The sequence below is a fragment of the Sinocyclocheilus anshuiensis genome, unplaced genomic scaffold, assembly GCF_001515605.1.
Source record: "Sinocyclocheilus anshuiensis isolate Anshui unplaced genomic scaffold, SAMN03320099.WGS_v1.1 scaffold130, whole genome shotgun sequence".
In the NCBI taxonomy this organism is placed as follows: domain Eukaryota; kingdom Metazoa; phylum Chordata; class Actinopteri; order Cypriniformes; family Cyprinidae; genus Sinocyclocheilus; species Sinocyclocheilus anshuiensis.
Window position 1 is genome coordinate 342,148 of NW_015544207.1, and position 17,884 is coordinate 360,031.

The 17,884-nt window shown below is 37.0% G+C and overlaps 3 protein-coding genes across 3 annotated transcripts; 2 read left to right on the forward strand and 1 right to left on the reverse strand.

Moving 5' to 3' along the window:
* Nucleotides 1-277: 277 nt before the first annotated feature.
* Nucleotides 278-5,715, reverse strand: LOC107696981 (sorting nexin-21-like). Its single transcript, XM_016497570.1, has 4 exons — nucleotides 5,584-5,715; nucleotides 4,503-4,788; nucleotides 3,460-3,617; nucleotides 278-1,318 (listed from the first exon to the last, which is right to left on the reverse strand). The coding sequence occupies exons 2-4, from the start codon at nucleotides 4,768-4,770 to the stop codon at nucleotides 554-556; spliced, it is 1,191 nt and encodes a 396-aa protein (XP_016353056.1). The 5' UTR covers nucleotides 4,771-4,788; nucleotides 5,584-5,715; the 3' UTR covers nucleotides 278-553.
* Nucleotides 5,716-6,217: 502 nt separating this feature from the next.
* Nucleotides 6,218-10,134, forward strand: LOC107696953 (HAUS augmin-like complex subunit 8). The gene is made up of 10 exons (XM_016497526.1): nucleotides 6,218-6,370; nucleotides 6,922-6,983; nucleotides 7,065-7,123; nucleotides 7,256-7,388; nucleotides 7,548-7,655; nucleotides 7,742-7,833; nucleotides 9,166-9,324; nucleotides 9,409-9,550; nucleotides 9,712-9,853; nucleotides 9,960-10,134. The coding sequence occupies exons 1-10, from the start codon at nucleotides 6,309-6,311 to the stop codon at nucleotides 10,084-10,086; spliced, it is 1,086 nt and encodes a 361-aa protein (XP_016353012.1). The 5' UTR covers nucleotides 6,218-6,308; the 3' UTR covers nucleotides 10,087-10,134.
* A 668-nt stretch (nucleotides 10,135-10,802) lies between these two features.
* LOC107696954 (SAC3 domain-containing protein 1-like) lies at nucleotides 10,803-17,119 on the forward strand. Its single transcript, XM_016497527.1, has 4 exons — nucleotides 10,803-10,896; nucleotides 11,892-12,264; nucleotides 12,343-12,619; nucleotides 16,423-17,119. Exons 1-4 carry the CDS (start codon nucleotides 10,871-10,873, stop codon nucleotides 16,884-16,886), a joined length of 1,140 nt encoding a protein of 379 aa, XP_016353013.1. The 5' UTR covers nucleotides 10,803-10,870; the 3' UTR covers nucleotides 16,887-17,119.
* Nucleotides 17,120-17,884: the final 765 nt, after the last annotated feature.

A 17,884-nucleotide genomic window follows, 5' to 3' on the forward strand; every position in this document is an offset into this window, starting at 1 on the left:
TCTTTCGCATGGTCATTTTTGAACTCGCCGCAACTGACACGAAGAAAACGCATGTGAGGTCTGAGGTAAAAATGTAGTTTCCGCCCAGATACATTTTTAAAAAGAATGTATTATTTTTCAAACGTTTTATTTGAACTTGTTATTTAAAATGTTTTAAATGCAATATTAAAATGACGGTAATTTGAATGATAAAATCATGTTTTTTTTTTCTTTTTCTGTCTTGTAATCGACTATTGTTTTCAGTGTGGACTAGTAGGCGCTGTACCGTTTAGTCGACTAGTCCCGCACATCCCTAGTCAACTATTCCTTTAAGTAATGTTAACAAATTGAATCATATAGTAAAGAGTTGCCAAATAAAGAAAAAATCTATAATAAATGCTATTGAAATGTGCCCATGAAATGTATGTGTAAAGTGATAAGCATGTTGTGCATTGTACAAGTTAGCATTAATTCCACAGGTTTCCTTAGTAAACTATCATACATATTGCTATCAGAATCATCCCTCATAACTTCTAATACTCATATAAAAAAAATAAAAAAAAATCCTGAATGCTTACGGGACATCTTCACTTTTGCTCCTAGCCCTGACCAGCCCCTCACTGTCCTCGATGCTCTCTTTAATTAGACACTCCTTTAGGTTGGGCTGATTCCCGATATCAACCCCTTGCTCCTGGATCTCCTGCAGAAGAGCTTCCCAGCGCCGCTTGTCCTTCGAGACCTTCCAGGACAGCCTGACGTTGGATTGGAGGAGCGGGATGAGCAGAGGGTGCAACTGGTGCTGCTGCAAAGCCTCCTGGGAAGGCGCTAGGTCCTGCAGGGCTCGGTCGCAGTGTTCCTGAGCCTCACTGAGATGTTCTAGTTCTTGAAAGCAGGTGACCAAGGCAGAGAGCGTGAAGAACCAATGAACCCTCTGGAGCTGGTTGAGCTGCAGGAGCTGATGGCATCCTAACTTCTCCTGGAGTCGCAGAGCATTGAGAAGAGAGCCCAGAGCGTCTTGGTACCGGCCCACTCGCATCAGCATCTGGCCCGCACGCATATCACCCAGGTAGAAGAACTCAAGAAACGTAGGTGTGCTCCGTAGTTCAGGAAGGGAGTGAAGGTGGGTCAGGTACTGCTCGAATGCCCGGCTGCGCTTGGCAATGGTCTCGGCGGCGAAGTTCTTGCGCAGCTTCTTGCGAGGGAAGAACACGCCATCCATCTCGTCTCCGTGACGGCGGCGCAAGCGGCTGTGTAGACGCTCGAAGTCAGTGTAGCGCCGCGTGATGACCGCGGGAGTCTTGTCAAACGTCCCAGAATGGATGACGTGAATCGTGTAGAGCTGATGAGAAAGACCACAAGTGTATTTGATTTCATGTGAAATCAGAAAAACAAAACCTGCAACCAGTGTTGGGCAAGGGTCCGTGTACTTGGCGGCCAACGGATTTTCATTTTGAAACTAGAAAACCAAAATCGGGAATCGAGCATTCACTCGTTTTTTGTTTTAATATTGAAAGATGAGAAAACAGCTCCTTTTTCATTTTTTTCCCAAGGAACGAAAAACAAGAATTCAGCTTAATTTTTCGTTTTTCGTTCAGGGGTAGAAAAATGAACAAACAGCTTGAATATTCGATTTCTACACGTGTATTCTTGATGTGTTTATTGCAACTACATTTCATGTTTTTCTCATCAAATAACCAGACAAATGAATGGCTCGATACAATCCGTTCCGGGGAATTCTATGATAAATTCTATGATTTGCATCAGCTGGGCATGTATGATATGACGGCTGTCATAGCCTACCCTGGTCGCCCAGCAAGTTCGTTTGTGTAATTAATTAATTACTTTTAAATAAAATATTTTAAACACTAATACAAAAAGGAAAGAATAATGTATCGACTTCTATAACAGGCCTATTATAACGTTCAAGAACTGTGTCATTCTGACTATCTTACAATCGGAAGAACAACAGAGATAAAATACATACTCTTTTGAGTTTTATAATGTAGTCTTTTTTTTATTTATTTTTTTATTGATTATAATTGAGACCTCAAAAGGATATGCGCTTGTGCCGGCCGTGAGCTGCATGCGCACTCGCACACAGGACTAACACAAGATTTTCATAAATGTAACTTGCCATTTCGGGATGATTCTCATCAAACCCCACAGAACGCTTGGAATATACGCCACGAGATTAATAGGATTATTTTACGACAAATTTACATCTGCTTAAAAAAGTGAAAGTCGCCATTCTCTGGACATTTTGTGTGTGTGTGTGTTCGAAAAAGGAAGGTAATAAGCCTTTAGAATAACAAGGCGAGTAGTTACCCCTATAGTTCACACAGTTCCAATGCGATGGGTTAAATAAACTCAGTAAACTAAACAGCAGACAAACGCGACTAGTCAAGCGCAGAGCAGTATTGAAGTGTACAGCAAATATGCAGTCATAACTTTGTTTTTGCGGAGTTTATTTAATTAGTATCGAGTAGGCCTATTAATTGATGGCACTTGACTCGACAGTGCATGTGCTACACCCTTTTTACAATCTCTAGATTATAAAACACTGCATTCTGTCAGCAATGTAACACAGCAGTAACATATAGAGACCTTGGCTTGTAACTGTACTCGAATTACTATTTAGAAAATTATAACGCGTTAAATTACTAAAAAAGTAATCAAATTACAGTAATGCATTACTAAATAACGCGTTACTGGCCAACACGGCCTGCAACTGATAAATGGGTCAATGATGTCACGTTTACTTTTTTTTTTTTTGTCCAAAAATCAAAATTTTCAGTTTAACAAGTTACATTTTTTAATGCAATTAATGCAGCATCCATTTTTTTCCTGTCAGCCTTTGATTAGCATTATGACAATATAAGTGTATTAAAAGTAATATGCGATTAATCACGATTAATTACAGAAAAATGTGCAAATAATTCGTTTTAATATTTTCTTTTTTTTTAATCGATTGACAGCACTACAAAATACATAAAGAATTTAGTTCAAGAACCCAACAGCCTGAATTAACTTTTTTTGTGATGAGCACATTTTTAATTTCTGAATTAAAATTAATTTTGATCTTTTTTGGGGAATGAAACCTAAACTGTCAGGGTGATACAACTGTCCTGATATCATAATTAAGAAAAAGATTGATGCACCTGTATGTTGTGTGACCAATAGTTTTTATGGAGACATTTTAGAGTTATTACATTTATATAAAAAAAGTTTTTCAAATCCATATGAAACCAATATTTATACAAAGAGTACATTTCTGTACATTTCTAAGAACTTGCATGTGTTTTAAACTACATTTTTACAAGTCTTTTCCTTTTCTTTGGTGTGAACAGTCTAATTTGTCTTTTTCCCAAATTTAAAATGCTTGGTGATTAATGTTGGTATAAAAACAGTTTTGGCGACAGACTGAAAAATGGTTCTTGAAACTTGACTGAAATGGTTCACAGCTGGTGTTAGTGTACTTACCACATACTTGGAATTTGTCTCATGCACAACACTGGCGTCAGTCACCTCAAAAATAAGTTTTTCAGGAATGCAACGAGTTTTTGAGCTCCGCCAGTTTTCTTGTAGTTGTCTGGTGATCATGTTCGAGGTTTTTGGGGAAGGACCTATTGGGCTGGTGTCTATAAACCAAAGACAAGATTAACTGCAACTGTGAAGCATCAAAGTGAACTAAAAGTGAACTAAAAAAGAAGAAGTGAAATCTGCCTACAAATAGATTATTGTAAATACACAAGAACCATATCAAATGTGTTCAAGCTTAAAGGAAGAGCTCGTTACAAAACACATGCTGTTTTTAAAAGAAGGTTTTTTTCCATACAAGCTCTTTTCCATACAATGGCAGTTCATAATGAACCCAAATTTGAATGATGAATCTAGCCTATTCCTCATCATATGAGTTCAGAACATTTGCTATATAAGCCGTATAAGTCAAATGGACTAATTTTATGTTTTGTTTTTTGACAACTCCGAACAATAATAATAGCACACACTACTGTAAAACTAAAAGTTTGGGGTCAGTAAGATTAAATAAAAATCAAAAGTTTTATTCAGCACGGAAGCATTAAACTGATCAAAAGTGACAGATACTTTCTATTTATCAAAGAATCCTGAAAAAAGTTATACAATTTCACACAAAAATATTAAGCAGAATGACATTTAAATATTTATGATGATAATAATAATAATATATCTTTCTTGAGCATCAAATCAGCATATTAGAATGATTTCTGAAATATCATGTGTCACTGAAGACTGGAGTAATGATGCTGAAAATTCAGCTTTGCATCACAGGAATAAATTACACTTTAAAATATATTAACATAAAAACAGTTATTTTAAATTGTAATAATATTTCACAATTTTAATGTTCTTACTGTATTTTAAACAAATAAATGTAGTCTTGGACAGCATAAATGACTAACCCCAAACTTTTGAACAACATTGTAAGTTTTGGAACAACAGAAGAGTGAGTAAATGACTGTAAAACACGTGTTATTGATGACTACCTGTGCTGCTACATGCATTATCTATGGACTCTCCAAAGAAGTCAGAGTCGCTGTCTGGCCCCGACGCGTCTCCTGCATCCTCAGAGTCCAGGACCCCTTCACCCTCAAAGCACAGGGTTCCTCCGAGTCTGGCCGACACGCAGTCTGCGTCGTCCTCAAGCTCAGAACTTTCTGGAAAGTCATCTGCTCCGTGACCGTCCATCTCGGAAGGAAGCTCCCCTTCTTTGAACAGTGTACGGCGAAGTCTGTCGAATAGTTTAGAGGCCATCCCAGCTTTTCTCCAACCCTGAAGAGCACAAAAGACACATGATCCCAACACCACCTTGAGAAGCATTCCTGAATACAACAATATGCGTTCAAATCATGACATTACTTATGGCAGATCCTTTAAAACTACTGACTAGCAAAAGTATCAAACAAGCCTACAGACTGAGCCAGTAATGGAAACACTGAAACTCCAAACCTCTCATGAACTTTCATTGAGCTGTGAAACGAGAGAGCAGGGAAACTGATCTGTCACATAAATATGTATTATTTATTGAGGGGTTTGGTGAAAGGATCCTCACAACAGCACTGGATTGCTGTAATTTCCATGCAAGAAATCTGAGTAAAAGCAGATGCCACAACAAATATTTATCGTTACAGAAGTTTCTTCACATGGTACGGAAAGTTGCATAAACACTGAATATACAGCACATTTCAGGTTCATATTTGAAGTCCTCACAATAATTCCCATAACCAAACTATATTAATCAGCATTCATTATTTGCACATGGAGAAACGTTTGAAAACATCCAGGAAAGTGGGAGCGTCTCTGAATAACTCCTAGCTTGCTACGTGCTAATAATAATAACATTGCGCTGAATCAGCAGCGCTTTCGCAAATTATAAGAAATTTGACGATAATTAAATAAATTCACCTCTTAAATCCGTCAAATATCTGGTAAGCAGCACTAAAAAGTTGTCAGACGCAGGGTTTGAGCTTACCTCACCTAACTTTTCTTGCTAACTATGGCTAATCCTAACATTTCAACTCCAAAGGGATGAACAAACATATGAAACGCATGGATATCTGCACTTACCCGAGTTATAGACCTCTAAACTACATACGATCAGCTCTTCATGGTGCTGGTTAAATCATTTTCATGTGCAAATAAAGAGACGGAGCGGTGTTAACATGGATATGGGAGTTATTCACTGACCATTAAGTTAGTAAGAAGTGGGCGGACACTCGCTTGACGACTGACTGACAGCTAAAACAGGAGAAAACATTTTAAATTCATTCTTAAAATATACTTAATTATATATTTATATATAATTTTGTGCATTTTTCGTTTGTGCTTGTAGCTTTAAACTCTGGATTATTTCGTTTATCATGACATGTAAATCGTTTTAAACGAAATTGTTTCAGTAAAAAGTTTTTTATTGTATAATGTATCTGTCATACATGTGACAAGTAAAATTTTTCTAAGAGCATATGAATATGTTTCTATTTATGTATTAAAGCTACAACTTTATTACGTTAAAAATACGGCTTTTTATTATATCTTTAACACAGGAAGTCAGTTAGTCTCACTATAAGTAATTCATTACAATGAAAAAAAAAACGTTGCATCATTTTGCAATTTACAGGAATATTCGCAGGTTGGGTTACTTTATTTCGTTCGATTGCACTCCAGTCTGACAGGTGGCGCTGAACGCAACTCATATTAGCGCTTCAAACACAGAGGAAGAAAATCAATAAAACGCGCTTTTAAAAAAACACCACAACAACAGTCTTCTCGTTGGTTTTGGTTTGTGTAACATAATGGCATCCAAAAAGCAGTTAAATATACGTAAAGTAGAGAAAGCAGCTTCAAGTGACTCAAAGTAAGATTTCATATTTAAGGTCAAGTTCAAGTCTTCAGTTCTTTTTATTAAGTTCATCATATAAAAGTATATTAAGTAAACATTAACCTGGCTCACTTGTTTTTACACGGTTTTCTTTGAATTGTTATGTATTACCTCGTGTGAAAATACGAGTGCTAATGTTGGTATTGTAAAATGTATTTGTTTACATGTGTTAAAGTATTTTCTCGCCGTGATCCAGGCGACATAGTTCGAAAATGGCAGTGAATAAACCAACCTGACTTGATTTAACAATCAAACACGAATAAAATGAAAGTAATTTATGCAGAAAATGGCGTGGTAAGATGACACTATTACTGCTAAATAATTATTAGGTCTAATAACAACAAAAATTCATGAATTATCTGTATCAAAGTCCAAATTAAACTCAATGAGTTCAACTAGTTACTGAGTCTCATTTAGACATCACAAAACAGCATCTGGTTGTCATTTAACTCATCCTTTTCTGTATGACTCTACTCTTAATCAGTTTCATGTGTATGCAGATATTCAGACAGCCTCTCTTTTTTTAGTTTATCAGCTGAAAATGAAGCCAGCAGTGGAAATAACAGTGGTGCAAGGAGGAAAACCAAAGGTAAGAGCACCCACCATTCATTCAGTGTCATAACTCATTGATGTTATCCTGATAATTTCATCTGATCTTATTGATTTTTAGCGTCGGGCACGATTGTGAAGGCTAGATACATGCAAACTGAAACAAAGGCTCCTTCAAAGGTAACAGACAGCAAAATAATGGGAAGAAACTGTATGTTGTGTCTCATAGTAATGTTATCCTTCAACATCTGTGCTGCTGGGTCTAATTTCTCTGTCATTTTATATTAATATGAGGGCTGGTGTGTTCTGTAGGGCAATGTACAGCAGCAATCAGTGCTGATGCCACCCAGACCGTCCTCTCCCAGACTAAGCAACCCGCGAAAGCCGAGGGAAGGCGTACCGTCGAGACGTACAATGAGCTGTCTGGCACACAATGACTCTACCGGTGAGTGTTTGGCTGGACTGTAGATGTGTCAAATTAAATATTCACTTTTGCATTTGTTGGATCTAGGTTGTCGAATAAGCTTTGTTTTATTAGATAAGTTAAAGTTCCTTACAGGATAATTGCTGAATGTGATATTGAGCATGTAATGTTATCCCACAGTGGTCGCCAGCATTCTGGAATCCTCAAATGTGGGAGGAAATGTCTTGCAGTCGACTGTTTTGGATGGTCACTGCATTCGTCCAGATTTTGATGTCTCTGTCATTAACGGTGTGGTAAAGTCTAGAGTAATATGATTTTTATTTAATTTTTTTTCACCAGACCTGTTTGCTTAATATGTTGATTATATTTTCCAGATAAAGTTGCGCAGCCAAACACGGTGGACCCTGATAATGAGGAAAGGGACATAGCGATGGAGACATTTATTTTGGCCTTCCTCACTGCTAAGGTCTGAGGTTAAGTTAATCTATTTTACTGAAAGTTCCTCACAAATGTACCTATGATATGTTTTTAAAATAGCAACATTTTGTCTTTAAATGTAATGAAAGATGGTCACTAGAATGTGCCTCACATAAACATGAAATTGTATTTTTTATTCATTTTCATTTTTTATTTTTATTTATTTATTTTTATTTTTATTTTACTGCTCCTGACGACACCTACCTCAGACCTCAATACTTGATTTAGATCAATTATGTTTTTTAAAAATTAAGGTGAAGTCTTCAGGTTATAAATTAAATTACTATAATTTTTTTATACTAATTCAATTGATATATTATAAAATATTAAGAAAAACTATTTAAATATGTCTTTTTAACTACAATTAGATATAGTACAATATAAGGATTCCCAGTTGTGTCCTACTGGGAAGTCGTGGCCTAATGGTTAGAGAGTCGGACTTGTAACCCAAAGGTTGCGGGTTTGAGTCTCGTACCGGCAGGGATTGTAGGTGGGGGGATTGAATGTACAGCGCTCTCTTCCACCTTCAATACCACGACTGAGGTGCCCTTGAGCAAGGCACCGAACCCCCAACTGCTCCCCGGGCGCCGCAGCATAAATGGCTGCCCACTGCTCCAGGTGTGTGTTCACGGTGTGTGTGTGTTCACTGCTGTGTGTGTGTGCACTTTGGATGGGTAAATGCAGTGCACTAATTCTGAGTATGGGTCACCACACTTGGCCACATGTCACGTCACTTTCACTTTTTGTCTGATATTTATACATTTTTTATTTATTTATTTTTTTTTTACAAAAATCCAGCAAAATCACAGTGATTTTACATCCAGGGTTATTATAGTTAACAAAAATTTAATTGAAACTAAAATTAAAACCATAAAAAGAAAACCTTTTCATTACCTGAAATAAAATAAACGTTAACTTGAATAAAATTTCAGCTTTATTTCAGCTAGTTGCCAAGGCAACATTTCTCATTTTAAATGTTTAAATTGATGTACTAAAATAACCGAAATAAAATTAATAAAAGCTATATAGAGGCAATAAAAATACTAAAACAAGAACTAAAATTCAAATGGAAAAATACTTTCCATATTTCCCCTGTATTGAAATAACAGAGCTAGCAACACCAAACAAAAAGAAATGGCTACTAATGCATGTGCCATATGCATATTATGAACATTAATCCAAAATATTTTTATGCATAAATATATTACATGTATATGTTTCTTTCAGTTGTATGGCTTTTTTTGTCTTAATGTTATATTTTGTGTTTGAAATGTGTATTTAAAGCCCTCGTTTGGTAAGGTTTTTATGTTTCTCTGTCTAGATTGAGCATAATACCCGAAAATTTCGAGAGGAGGCTGAGAGGAATATTCTGGCTGTGATGGAGAAAGAGCAGCAGTTATCCACTCAGGTTAATCAGAAGAAACGACAGTATCTGCTGCTGGAAAAGCAGAAACAGCTCAACAGTTTACTGGACTTACAGGTCATCTTCACACATTTAACACTGTTGCTTAAATCTCCACGAAATCTCCACATCTCACATTTGAGTCCCTCTTCTTTTATGCAGATCGAGGCTTTAGGTCCTGTTGCTGCTGCAGCAAACACATTTGCAGAGGAGTACAAGTCATTTGCCACTGCCATTGATGCCACGAGACACAAGCTTCCTGTGAAGAACGTGCACATTGGAGAGGACGCAGACCAGTTTTTAGGTGAGATTTGCGTAACCTGGAGGAAAAAAACTTTGTGTTGTAGTCGATACTATTTTAGAATTTAATGTACTTTGTGTCTGAAAATGTTTTGTCAATTCAATTGATTTTTTATTTTATAGTGATTCCAACCCAGTTTATTGAATAATATTTCTCTTGTGCAGACAAAGCTGTTGAATCTCTGAATCGGAGTGAGCGTGTCTTGCAACATTATACAAAGGACATTCCCACTGATTGTGAGGCTTCAAAACAGTGTCTTCGAGAGATGGAAGATACAGCTAATGAAATCAGCCAACAGGTGACAAGGTAGGAGTGCTTCAGTCTCCATATAAGAATATATATTTTTCTCTGTGCCATTCTTTATTTAAACTTGATCTGATTCTGTCTTTGTTTGGATTTATTTTCACTTTAGTACTTTTTCCGATCTTCTGGAGGTGTCCTCGCTTGTAAGCCGAGAGACCGTTTTAATCAAGCAGTCATTGGAGGAAGAAGAGATCGGATCGAGCACAGCCCAGACACTCTTCTGTCCCTCCATATGATACATTATCACATCTGTTTACAATTAAATAAAGCATGCTAATAATCAATGAATTGTTGGTATTTATTTCATACATTGCTGCAGAATGATTAAAAGAGTTTGTCATGTGTTCAGTCAGACTGGTGGTGGAGTGTATTTAATAAAACAACAACCGTATTGATTCATGTGTGTTATAACAAGAGAACACCGTTTAGTTGGCTGTTTTTGTTCAATTTCTTTTTATGGTCTAAATTGTTTTTAAATTGAGATCAACAACCCACACAGTATGTATCTGTGTATGTAGACAGAGAAATATGTGGTACCATACTTCTATTTTATTAATAACTTTAAAGTCCTTTACACCTAACATTTAATTACTGCTAGCTGAACTGACTTGTGAAGGGAATTAGGAAGTAAATTACTGTTGTTGCTTTTCATGCTCCTATACGCAATCCACTTTTCCTAAAAACTGAACATAAAATCTATTTCAAGAATTTTTTTTTATTATTATTATTAATAGAGATTTGATTAAATGTGCTACTACACTTAAATCTATTAAGAGTATCTGTTTTCTTAAGAAACCTTGTGAAAATACAGTTTTCCCACAAGGATAAGAAAGCGGATTCTAAGATTTGTTTTGGTTTACAAAACCACAAACAACATCTTTAATGTGTAAATTACAAAGCATAATAAATACGTAGCACTTGTCGGATATGACGTACATTTGCGTGAAACCCGGCGACCAATCGGAGCTGTCTTTACTGCAAGTGTAGTCTGAAGAGCTGCGCTCGAGCTCGACCCGACCAATGAACGAAACAGCCATGAGCGTCGGGTGAGTCTCCCAAAAGCTCGTTTTTATTTTGATTAACGCACGATGATATGCCGTGAACACATTATATTCAAACACCAGTCAGAAAGCTTAACTGTTAACCTTTTGATTCAAAGAGTATCCGCAGACAGAAACAGTCTCCGTTCGTTGTGACAAAGCTAATGTCATTACAATATAAAGCAAAACATACAACTGGCAGGTTACAGCATGCACATGTCAGATTGTTATAATTGCATAACATGTAGTTTAGAAATAATCCGTTTTCAATCATAAACAAGATACATATATGTCAATAAAGAGAAAAATTCATTCAAAAAGGTAGCAGTGAGCATCTTCCAGACCTTAGAACTGCAATACTGGAAACTAGGCTAATATATATATATGTGACCCTGGACCAAAAAAACAGTTGTAAGGGTCAATTTTGACCCGTTTCTTTGTCTGAAAGCTGAGTAAATAAGCTTTCCATTGATGTATGATTTGTTAGGACAGGACAATATTTGGCTGAGATACAACTATTGTTAAGTCTGGAATCTGAGGGAGCAAAAAAATCTAAATATTGAGAAAATTGCCTTTAAAGTTGTCCAAATGAAGTTCTTAGCAATGCATATTACTAATCAAAAATTAAGTTTTGATATATTTACGGTAGGACATTTACAAAATATCTTCATGGAACATGATTTGTACTTAATATCTTAATGATTTTTAGCATAAAAGAAAAATCGATAATTTTGACCCATACAATGTATTTTTGGCTACAAATATATCCGTGCCACTTATGACTGGTTTTGTGGTCCAGGGTCACATATATCAAAGTTTTCTATTTTAATAAATAGAATAATTTTCTATTTTCTATTCTATATGTCTATTCAGCAATATGGTCTAATAATTATTGAGTGTCAGATCATTCTGAATCACCTGCAGCAATCATTAGCAGCTGCTGTAAGTTTGTCATACATTATAAATGTATTTGTATGTTTTCTGTCTTGTTTGATGTTCAGGTGGCATCAGTCTAGGAGGGGCCGAGGACACAGGCATAAGGAGCAAGGTCGAGCGAACAGGGAACAGGTGGTGGAGCAGAAAGCTGAGGACTCGGTGCCTCATGGCACCTGTATGACTATGTGTCCTGCTTATGAATTACGCCAGCGGGAAGCACAGAATCGACTGCACAGGTTTGAGATGGTGGCCGGCACAGAGCGGGATCGTTTGCCAAGTGCTGATGTCTCACGTGCCGTCAAAGAGTATTCGAGACCTGCAGCGGGGAAAGACTCCACGAGAGCCAGTGACCTTCGACCTCCATCTGTGCTTTTAAAGACTGTGTGTCACCTAGTCGATGAGATTGCAGCTTCTTCTACTTCTCAGCCGTGGACGGAGGTATGGAAATGGCATCTTGTCATTCCTTTATCTGTAATATGATGGCCATTTCAAGCTTGTCTTGTTTATGACCCACAGGTGTATAGTTTTGTGTTTGACCGTCTGCGTAGTGTTCGACAGGACATGATTATCCAGCGTGTGTCGGGGCCAGACTGTGTGGCCGTGCTGGAGAAAAGCGTGCGTTTCCTTCTCTACGCCTCCTACAGACTCTGCGGGCAGCAACTTCAGTATTTTGACCCGCGCATCAATGACACTCACTTGCAGGAATGCTTGAGCTGGTTGCTGGAGAGCTACAGAGATGGGAAGCACCAGCATCAAGAGGAGTTTCAGGCATTGAGTCTTCTCTATAACTTGGGTGAGTGAGTCGAAGCTGCTAGATCTCTCAGTGCTGCTTAATGTCGGTGTATTGATTCACTGTAGTGATCCTTTATGGTTTTTACCATGGTTTTGTTCTTGATTTATCTCAGACTTTTTGTTTAATTTTTAATGATTTTTTATAAATAGGTTTTTACTGTATGACTAAAATCTTGTAAGAATTAAAATCTGCTAAGGAGAAATAATGGAATGACAGTTTTAAAGGGGTCATCGAATGCAAAATTCACTTTACATGTTGTTTGGACATAAATGTGTGTTGGAAGTGTGCACACATCCACCCTATAATGATAAAAATCCACCCAGTGGTTTTTTAAAATCCTCTTTCTCAAATCAGGCTTGTTCTGAGATTCCTGTCAGAATGACGTAGTTCTGCACAGGCCCCTCCCACGATAGTTGATTGACAAGGCCGTCTTACCTTAGACCCGCCCTGAATGAGCTGTGAGCTGTCCGCCATTATGTCGACTCCGGTGCAGGGGGAGACAAGAATGTCTCTGATTAAGCGATTGAGGTGTTCTGTTGTTGTATGTAATAACGAACATAGCAGTCATCATTTACTCCCGACATCTGAGCCGCTGAAGACGCAGAGGATTAACGTTACTTTCATTTTTGAAGGAAATGCACCGATCCCCGATCTGCCTAAATGCATTTATGTTCGTGCGAATCATTCGTGATCCAGCTTCATCTAAAGAAGAAGTGAGTATAAGGGTTTTTTATGAATCTTTGCAAATCGCCTTTCCTAATATGTGCTAGTTAGCAAGATTCGCGGCTGAAGTTTACAGTCTGTTCGTCACCCCACGGAAGTGAGGGGCGGGGTCAGCAGAGCTCATTAGCATTTAAAGCAACATGGACTAAAACGGCGTGCTGAAAACAGATCTGATTTTGACAGGGTAAAAAGGGTGTTTTTTACACTACCATTGAGAAATTTTTACTAAAATATGTTATAGACTTTTCATTAAGACCCTAAAGAATCATATCAACTTGTGGAAAATGGGCATCCGATGACCCCTTTAAAAAGTGATTTTATTTACTATTATTTACAACAGGATTTTCATTGGTTCAAATAAAAGATTTTTTTATGGACAATAAAAAGAACTTTGTGCATCAAAACCACTCCTTTCCTGGGAAAAAAAAAACGTGCATTTTTTTTTAAAGAAGTTTTGAATTTGTGACAGCTGAATTAAACATTTTGTCTGTCAAGAGAATATGCACGATAAAGATTACCTGGTAGTATTTACAAGAAACCTACAGAGGTCCAGAGAATACACACACATTTCCTGATAAAACCCACACTATCGGATGTTTTGGCTATATCAACACTTTCCGAGAAAAAGGAGAAAATGGCGCTCTGGACGGCTTCAACATGCTGTCTGTCAGAGACCGTAACATACCTAATACATAACGCACATGAGAATAAATTTGTTCTTCGCTTAGTAGTAGTTTGATCCATATCTTCACAGCTTTTGAACTGATTAAGGCAGTTAAGATTGATAAATTGTTTAATTTTCCAATAAAAGATTATACATTTTTACATGATTTTCTTACATTTATTTAACCCTTAGCAGATTTTGTCAGGTAAGCCGTGTTGCTCCTTTAATCTAGGAAATGTAAAAAGATGTACATGAAATTATTAGAATTTTATGCTAAAAGCTTTTTTCTTTTTGCAAGTCAAAGTAAATATTCTGCATAACTGGTAATATTAATTTTATGTCCAAGCATATGTATACAGGTCTGGTGAATTGCTAATAAATAAAATAATTAATAATATAAAATAAGCAAATTATTAGAGGAAGCATTTCCCTCAAATTGGTCAGCTGTGCCAGTGGCTCAACTAATAGTACTTTGATAAAAAGTAATATTTGCCTGCATATGCTGGTAATACTATTACAGGTACTGTGGAAAATGTTGAAAATGGGTTCACTACATTCAAATATCCTGAATATTTCACCTTTTTCCTCAATAATAAATAATAGTGTGTAGCAAATTTATAGTTTGGAATGGGATTTGGTGTGTTTTTATAATTAAAGCTAAAACAAAAACTATTAAAAACTATTTGTTAATTGAAATAAATATTAGATGAAAAAGTTTAAAAACAAAACTTAGAAATGTTGGCAAGTAAATTAGAAACTAATGAAAAGGACAAAAGCACATAACTAAATTATTAAAACTTAAACTAAAATTAAAATGAAATATGAAAATAACAGCTAAATATTAATAAAAACTATAGTAGTATTTATAAAACATTCTAGTCAAGTTCCAGTCCTTGATTATGATTGGTTGAGCCATTGTAAATTATTCTAGATTTTTGTCAGATTTTGTTGTGAATTGTTTCTTAATGGGTGGGTTAAGCACATGCTAACCTTTTTATAAAAGCAATAAAACCCAGTGAAGCCATAGTTTACATTGAATTTAGAACAGCTAAGGGGTTTTGGACACTCTGCTCCTTGTCATAAGAACACCCCTTATCTGTTGTAAATTCACTGTAAACCGTGGCTTCACTGGGCTTATTGCTTTAATAAATAACTCTAAAATAACACTGTGTATTTTGTGTTTTTTCACATTTACATTAATGCTTCCACACATATTCCACACTTAAAGGGATAGTTCACCCAAAAATTATGTCATTAATTACTCACCCTCATGTCATTCCAAACCTGTAAGACCTTCGTTCATCTTCGGAGCACAAATTAAAATATTTTTGATGAAGTCCGAGAGCTTTCTGACTCTCCATAGACCGCAAGGATCCTAACACGATCAAGGCTCAGAAATGTAGCAAGGACATCATTAAAATAATTCATGTGACATCAGGGGTTCAACTGTAATTTGTCTGTCTCCTCCACGTCACCCTAGCACCATTTTGGAGAGTATCACATACGTAAAGAACGTATGCTGTTCTGTGTCAGCAGCACCGTACGCGGATACGCTGTTTACGTGGTTTACGCTTTGATCTGAATGTAAACAATGTATCCGCGTACATACGTTGCATACGTTGTTTATGTATGTGATACTCTCCAAAATGGTGCTATAGGGTGACGCGGAGGAGATGAATTGTTGAATAAAGTTGTTATTTTTGTTTTCTTTGGTCTAGGAAATGTAAAAAGATGTACATGAAATTATTAGAATTTTATGCTAAAAGCTTTTTTATTTTTGCAAGTCAAAGTAAATATCCTGCATAACTGGTAATATTAATTTTATGTCCAAGCATATGTATACAGGTCTGGGGAATTGCTAATAAATAAAAGAATTAATAATATAAAATAAGCAAATTATTAGAGGAAGCATTTCCCTCACACACACTGCTCCGTGTGTGTGTTCACGGTGTGTGTGTGTTCACTGCTGTGTGTGTGCACTTTGGATGGGTTAAATGCAGAGCACTAATTCCAAGTATGGGTCACCATACTTGGCCACGTCACGTCACTTCACTTCACGTCACTTCTTTGTGCACAAAAAGTATTCTCGTAGCTTCGTAAAATTAAGGTTGAACCCCTGATGTCACATGGATTATTTTAATGATCTCCTTATGTTTCTGAGCCTTAATCGTGTTAGGATCCTTGCTGTATATGGAGAGTCAGAAAGCTCTCGGACTTCATCAAAAAATATTTTAATTTGTGTTCCGAAGATGAACGAAGGTCTTACAGGTTTGGAATGACATGAGGGTGAGTAGTTAATGACAGAATTTTCATTTTTGGGTGAACTAACCCTTTAAGTGTACATATGGAAAAAAAACACTAATGGAGTTCTAAAAGAGATAAACAGATCAACTGTCATCTTTTTTCTTGTTTTCAGGTTCATCTCAAGCCAATACACATGTTCTGGAGCTGCCCGAGAGGATACGCAGCTCTCCGGCTGTTCAACTGGCTCTGGCCGTGAGCAGAGCACATATGGAGCGCAACCCAGTTCGGCTGCTCCGTCTAGCCCAGAGACTGGACTTCATCCAGGTCTGTGCTGTCCACCGACACCTGCTGCCCTGCAGGACAGACCTGCTCCTGCTCTACAGCCACGGACACAGCAGCCGCAACTGCCGCTACCCGCTCCAGAGACTGGCACGCCTCCTCTTTCTGAAAGACGCGCTGGCTGTGCAGCTGTGCCAGGTGTGCGGCGTAAACGTCACTGAAGAGTGGGTGAACTTCTCTAAGAGCTCCTTCACTGACACTCCGTCTGGAGATCTGCAGTGCAGACGTATGCATGAGCCGCTGGATGATGAGCGGTGGAACTGTTCTGCTGGCAGCGTGATTCATGGCTGTGTCTGAAACACACTGTTGTTCGTTTGTACTGTTTGTTTCTCTACCTTTTATGTTTTGGGTCATGCCATGTTTGTATTTTTTTTTAATAGTAAATATTTCAGAACAATTTCCCACTTCTGAATTAGTCCAAAAACCCGTGCATTTTCAATAAAGCTTTAATTTTTTTGCATAAACTTGGCAAACTCAGGGTTTTTCGGTGGCCCGAGTTACACTCGTTCTAACACGCCCCCACATATCTACATCACTATGTGGGAAGATTTGCATAACGCCGCCCAAATGTTCACACAGAAAGGCGGGGCATAGAGGAGAAACAATAATGTACAGTATGTGTAAATGTGTTTTTTGAACCTTAAACCGCATAAACACATTTCATTACACCAAATACACCAAATAATGTTCTTTTTAGCAGCATCATATGACCCCTTTAAATCATTTTCATGTGCAAATAAAGAGACGGGGCGTTGTTAACAGTTATTCACTGACCATTAGAAGTGGGCAGACACTTGACGACTGATTGACAGCCATTTTAAATATTTTTTGCAAATATATTTCATAATATATTTACATCTAATTTTGTGCATTTTTTTGTTTGTGCTTTGTGTTTAAACCTTTAACACTGAATTATTTAGTTTATCATGAAAGTGTATGTAATGGTGTGTTTCAAGCATAATAATTACACATTACTTAGCACTTTTTGGATATGTTATGACGCACAGTTGCAGGAAAACCAATCAGAGCTGTCTTCGCTGCAAGTGACGTCTAAGCAGTTGAGTAGCATGTGAATCTTCCTAAAGCTTATTTTTATTTCAATTAATGCATTGTGATATGCCATGAATTAAAGGGGTCATATGATGCTGCTAAAATGAACATTATTTTGTGTATTTGGTGTAATGAAATGTGTATATGCGGTTTAACGTAAAAAAAAAAAACATTATTTTCCTCATACTGTACATTATTGTTTCTCCTCTATGCCCCGCCTTTCTGAAACGCATCGATTTTTACAA

Coding starts and splice junctions, on each gene's coding strand:
- LOC107696981 (XM_016497570.1), bottom strand. CDS start 4,770: ATGGCCTCTAAACTATTCGACAGACTTCGCCGTACACTGTTCAAAGAA. Junction 3,618..4,502: donor TAATGCATGTAGCAGCACAG/GTAGTCATCAAT, acceptor TTTGGTTTATAG/ACACCAGCCCAATAGGTCCT. Junction 1,319..3,459: donor AGACAAATTCCAAGTATGTG/GTAAGTACACTA, acceptor CTTTCTCATCAG/CTCTACACGATTCACGTCAT.
- LOC107696953 (XM_016497526.1), top strand. CDS start 6,309: ATGGCATCCAAAAAGCAGTTAAATATACGTAAAGTAGAGAAAGCAGCT. Junction 7,389..7,547: donor GGCACACAATGACTCTACCG/GTGAGTGTTTGG, acceptor GTTATCCCACAG/TGGTCGCCAGCATTCTGGAA. Junction 7,834..9,165: donor TGGCCTTCCTCACTGCTAAG/GTCTGAGGTTAA, acceptor TTCTCTGTCTAG/ATTGAGCATAATACCCGAAA.
- LOC107696954 (XM_016497527.1), top strand. CDS start 10,871: ATGAACGAAACAGCCATGAGCGTCGG. Junction 10,897..11,891: donor GAAACAGCCATGAGCGTCGG/GTGAGTCTCCCA, acceptor TTTGATGTTCAG/GTGGCATCAGTCTAGGAGGG. Junction 12,620..16,422: donor GAGTCTTCTCTATAACTTGG/GTGAGTGAGTCG, acceptor TCTTGTTTTCAG/GTTCATCTCAAGCCAATACA.